The sequence below is a fragment of the Cicer arietinum genome, chromosome 2, assembly GCF_000331145.2.
Source record: "Cicer arietinum cultivar CDC Frontier isolate Library 1 chromosome 2, Cicar.CDCFrontier_v2.0, whole genome shotgun sequence".
In the NCBI taxonomy this organism is placed as follows: Eukaryota; Viridiplantae; Streptophyta; class Magnoliopsida; order Fabales; family Fabaceae; genus Cicer; species Cicer arietinum.
The window spans coordinates 22,094,776-22,100,054 of record NC_021161.2 but is presented as its reverse complement, the minus strand read 5'-3'; the positions used below and the strand labels follow the sequence as shown (position 1 = coordinate 22,100,054).

The 5,279-nt window shown below is 34.6% G+C and overlaps 1 protein-coding gene across 1 annotated transcript in view; it reads left to right on the top strand.

The window, feature by feature from the left end:
- LOC140919389 (uncharacterized) overlaps positions 1–2,040 on the top strand; it is an 11,411-nt gene extending 9,371 nt beyond the window's left edge. The window contains exon 5 of the mRNA XM_073365398.1: positions 2,023–2,040. Within this exon, the coding sequence (XP_073221499.1) occupies positions 2,023–2,040 (18 nt within the window). The remainder of the gene's footprint in view (positions 1–2,022) is intronic.
- The last annotated feature ends 3,239 nt before the right edge of the window (positions 2,041–5,279 follow it).

The following is a 5,279-nucleotide window of genomic DNA, read 5'->3' as shown; positions in this document are numbered from 1 at the left end:
TTTTTTCACTAAATATGTAAGCTCATCAAATCTGGCTTCTAAATTCTGGTGGGAAAAAGCTTAAATTTTATTCACACCCCTTGTCAATACTGTTGAATTGCTTCTAGTTGTAAACTGCTGAGAATTAATGGACATGTTCTCAATCAAAGCCTTTGCCGCTTCTAGGGTCTTATTAACAAGTGCTCCCCTACTAGCAGCATCTAAAATGCTTCTATCCATAGGTAGCAAGCTTTCATAAAAATATTGGATGAACAATTGTTCAAAAATCTAGTGATGAGGACAACTCCACATTAATTTCTTGAATCTCTTCCAATACTCATGTAATTGTTCCGTATCAATTTGCCTAACACTACTAGAAAATTAGTTTTTAGCTGCCAGATCTAACGTCGGCCACCGACGCTAGTTAGTGTCGGCTAAGCTCACGCTAGTCTGTCAAATATTTTTTTTTTTTATGTTTTCATTATTATTTAGCGTTGGCCTTAGCGACGCGAAGTAAAATATAGCAGACGCTTATTAATTTTATGACTTTAATCACCCTATTAGCGTTGGTGTGACCGACGCTACGTTTTCTGATTTGTAATTTTTTTTTTCAGTAAAATTGTTTGCTTATTTTTCCCAATACTCCACTCTTTTTTTCCCTATCCCTCGCCCCCATTTTCCCTATCTTTATTTTCAGCGCTTTTTTCATTTTTCACAATGTTTGTCCCATTTTTCCCTTTCTTCATTTTTCACCACTGAACCCTAGAATCAAAGCAGTTAAATATGCAATTTTAGGGTTTCATTCTCTTCCATTCTCCTTTTTCACCAGCTCCCTTCATGTGCGCCTCTCACTCTTTTCACTGTCTTCGCGAACTCGCGTTTCCCTAAAACTTGTTGATTCCATGGATGTCATCCGTCAAACACCGTTACATGCTTTTACTCGTTCGATTAAATGCTATACACCTCGACGATTTGTTTCTTCGTTGCTGGCGGCAAGTAAAACATGACTTCTAGCTTTATCCATCCATGGTAAAGTTCAATTGGCAACACAACTATGAAAATGTGCATCTGATGAACTTGTTATCTGATTTCCATCTTAGGCTTCTCTAATTTTCTTCTAACTTTTTTCTTACTTCTCTTCCAAATTGTTATGATTTACCATTTTGTTGGTTATGGTTGCTTACACTTGATTTAAGGGTTTTTGTTTCTTTAGCATAACAGTGATGTTCAACTTGATAACATGCATCAGTTTTTTCCCCTCTTCCTTGTATTTTTGGGTTTCTTACTTCAATATGTAGCATAACAATGAAGTGTTATGGAAAGTTAAGTGACCTGCTCATAATAGTATAATACTCAATGTTGTAAACTTTGTAAGTGCTATGTAGCAAAATCTTATTACTAGTGTATAATTGAGCCATAGTAGCTTTACCATGAGTATTTAATATTACAATTATGCATGATTGATAAGAATAAGGTGTTGTCGTGATATTTGATGGAGGTGGGTATGAATAAAGATCAATCATCTATAATAGGATGCCTAAAATTCATGAACATGATTAGCTACAGGGTATCCAACAAACTGAATGAAGTTCTTAAACTTCTAAATTGCTTATTTGATATTAAATGTTAGTAGCTTTTGATTGTTAGAGTTTTATTGAAATGATTAGAGAGTTTTGTTCTTTTGGGCAATAAATTGAAAGTCAATCTTATTATTATAATTAGTTTTAATTTTTAATATCTTGCAAAATGCATGTAAAACATGTCTTTTGTTCATCCCTTGTTTTGTTGGTGATAAGTTTGCTAAGAGTTGTTTGAAGAAAAGCGGGTTTCAAAATATACTTTATATCTTAAAGGACTAAAAAAAGTATTACATTAGTATCTTTGGGTCACATATGATTGCGATCTTTTCTCGGGGGAGTTGGTGTCTCTTTTGGATTTAGTTGGCTTCTTTTTTGGATTTAGGACTATTTGTATACGTAGAGTATTTAGTAACTTTTGAATTCATTTTGACAAGTATTGTTGCGATCATTTGTTGTGTTTCAGATACCATATTGTTTGTGATTTCGTCAAATAGCAATTGAAGGGGGATATATCATTGTGTGTTGCAATAATAGTTGTTTGCTTTGTGCTGTTTGAAGCTTATTTTAATTGGTTAGATACATGGTTCTCTTGCTTGGCTGTGATATCACTACACCCTCTCTTGGATTGAAGTTGAGACATAGATGATAGATGCATATTATGGCAGAGCACAAGTTTCTGGCGGCAAAGAAATCGGAGCGTGAGTATCCTTTAAAACAATTATTAAATCCTTCTCCTGTTGATAAGGCTGTTGTCGTTGCTCCTGAGGAAGATGCCAACACTCCACCTTTTCTTGTGAGATGTGATGATTTTATCTTTCTTGATGTTATTGTGTTAAGAGTTGAACAAACTGGAGTTGTAAGATATCTTTCTTGGATAAGATCATGGTTGTTGTTAATGAAATCAGACCAGCTTTTGACTTATTAGCATCCGCTTTTGGCCGACGCTAAAATCAGTTTTTCTAGTAGTGTAATGCCACATATTTCTTTTCTGATTGAAACAACTCTTGAGGCAGGGGATAATTTTTCTAGAAACAATATCTTGAGATCATTCTAACTTGTAACAGAATCTGGTTGAATGTAGTATAACCAGTCCTTGGCAGCATCTTGGAGTGAAAATTGGGAAGGCTCTTAACTTAATGTGGTCTTTTGTGACTCATTGAGGCTTCATGGTAGAACACACAACATGGAATTCCTTCAAGTGTTTGTGGGGATCCTCACCTGCAAGACCATTTAACTTCAGAAGCAAGTGTATTAAACCAAATTCAAGTTGAAATGGTACAGTAACTTCAGGATATGTGATACACAATTCATTATAATTGACATTAGGTGTATCAAGTTGTCGTAAGGTTTTATTATTCGCATCAGCCATATTTTGTAGCAAGTTGTCACTTTAACTATTTGACTCTGACTCATTAACACTAGCAACTCTATTAAGTCTACGACGTAAATGAAATTTCTTATCTATTTCAGATTCAAGTGAATGCAGATTTATAGAACTCGCCTAGTCATGCATCATCATAACAATGCAATGCAAAATCACAATTATGAAAATTCCAACAATGTCCCTATTGCTAAAATTGAAGTAAAAAATCGAAAACCCAACAAATAAATTCCAAAACAATATACAAATACCACCAAAAATCAAATAAAGGCAACACCACTTTTTTGAAATTTTTGGAGAATATGAAAAATTCAAGGTATTAGGATTTTGTTCAATAAATTTGAGGTTTGAAGATGGTACGAAGAGAGTACCAACAAGAATGGGATATATTCGTCAGCTCAAGAGAAACTTAATATCCCTTATGAACGTTGGAGGAGTATGATTGCTCATACAAAGTTGAACTTTGTTACAATGAAGGTAATGAAAGGTGCCATAATGGTGATGAAAGGTCACAAGAACAATGACATTTATGTCCTAGATGAAATTAGCATGATTGGAGATGTTGGGGTTGTATTATCCAATCAGAAAATACAAGTATGTTGCATTAAAGGTTTGAACACATGAGTATCAAAGGGATGTAGATTTTGTACAAACAAAGAGTTCAAGGTGGAGACAACATTGGAGAGTTGTCATTGTGTGAACATTGTGCATATGGAAAAAATGAATAAGGCCAACTTCACAATTGGTCGGCACTGCACTAGTAATCAAATATAAATTTCAAGGATTTTTTAAGACAAGCACTATGTAACACCCCGATTTTCAAAGCGAGGGTGTAATTTTTTTTTTGAAACAAATTCATAAAACAAAGAAATTAAAATAAATCAGAGAATTAAATAAGGTAATACCTTTGGATAAATAATTGAGTAATTATAATTTACAAGCAGCGGAAAAGTTTCTCAAAATATGAATCCAAAGTATTTACACAACAACAAATGATACATGGAACCCATTCAAATAAGATGTCATACTGACAATATTAGTAAAGGTGCAGTTTTCCAGTTCAAAATAACGTAATTCAAAAGAAAGACATATGTTCCCTCTATGTCATCCTAATCTGATCATTCTACAAAAAAACTATAGCTATACACCCTGAGTGATCTCCACGCGCCTCGTGAGATCCTCCTAACATAGCTCCAGTCAACCATTCCCATCTACATTCCCATCCGTAGGGTACGAACCGGTAGGATCGTCCTGGCTCTCATCTAAGGGCAAAGCCCAGATTTCCACAATAGTTGTAAAGGGTCACCAACCGAAATTAACAGTTAACACACAACATTTAAGTTTTTAAATGCACAAAATAACCTTTCAACTAAGTATGCACCTTAAAAGGATTTTCCATATGCTAAACGTCCATATAATATTTTCCAAGTAAAATGAAATCAAATAAGGTTTTCAATCAATCAAGTAACGAGTCAACCGACGAATCCATTGATGAGTCAATTTGGGCAATCGATTGTATGACTCAGAATAAAAATTTCTACTGAGCAAATCAATTGGGAAATCAATTTTCGTAAAGGTTTTCAGTGAAATATGTATTCTGGGTCTGCATCAATCGATTGAGAAATCGATTGGGAAATCGATTTTATAAATAGTTGAGCCCTTGTAACTTTCCAAATCGATTGGGAAATCGATTTTATAAATAGTTGAGCCCCTGTAACTTTCCAAATCGATTGGCAAATCGATTTTGTCAAATTAGCGAAGTCCCTGCAACTCATCAAATCGATTGGGAAATCGATTTCCCTGCTTATCCTTCCAAAAATACATAAACTAATTCAATCACATTCATACACAACTCCAAATCTTAACACTTAGCAATTCCCACACAATCACCACGACAAATTGGGTTTCGAAATAGTTTTACAATCCATCACACTTACACACGATAATCAATACATAACACATAGCAATTCCAACACAATTACCACGGCAACTTGAGTTTCGAAATAGTTTATCCAGTCCTGACAATCCAACTGGATTTCAGCTTTTTCTCCAATAGAAAGAATTGTGAATTGTTTACAGATTGTCCAGTTTCCTCGAAACCTATCTATCTCTCACAATCTCTTTCCTATTGCTCACCCCTTGATCCTTGTAGTCAATCAGCAGACTCACACAAAATCAAAGTACGGCTCCTTCTTGATGAGGCCTCTCACCCAAGAAGATCGCCACCAGTTTCTAGCTGGATTTCTAGCAGTCGTTTTCTTTACAAAGTATTTATTTCAAACAGAATAAAAGAAGTAGTAAAAGAAGTCTTCAATCTTGAACAATGTGTCTTCTCACGA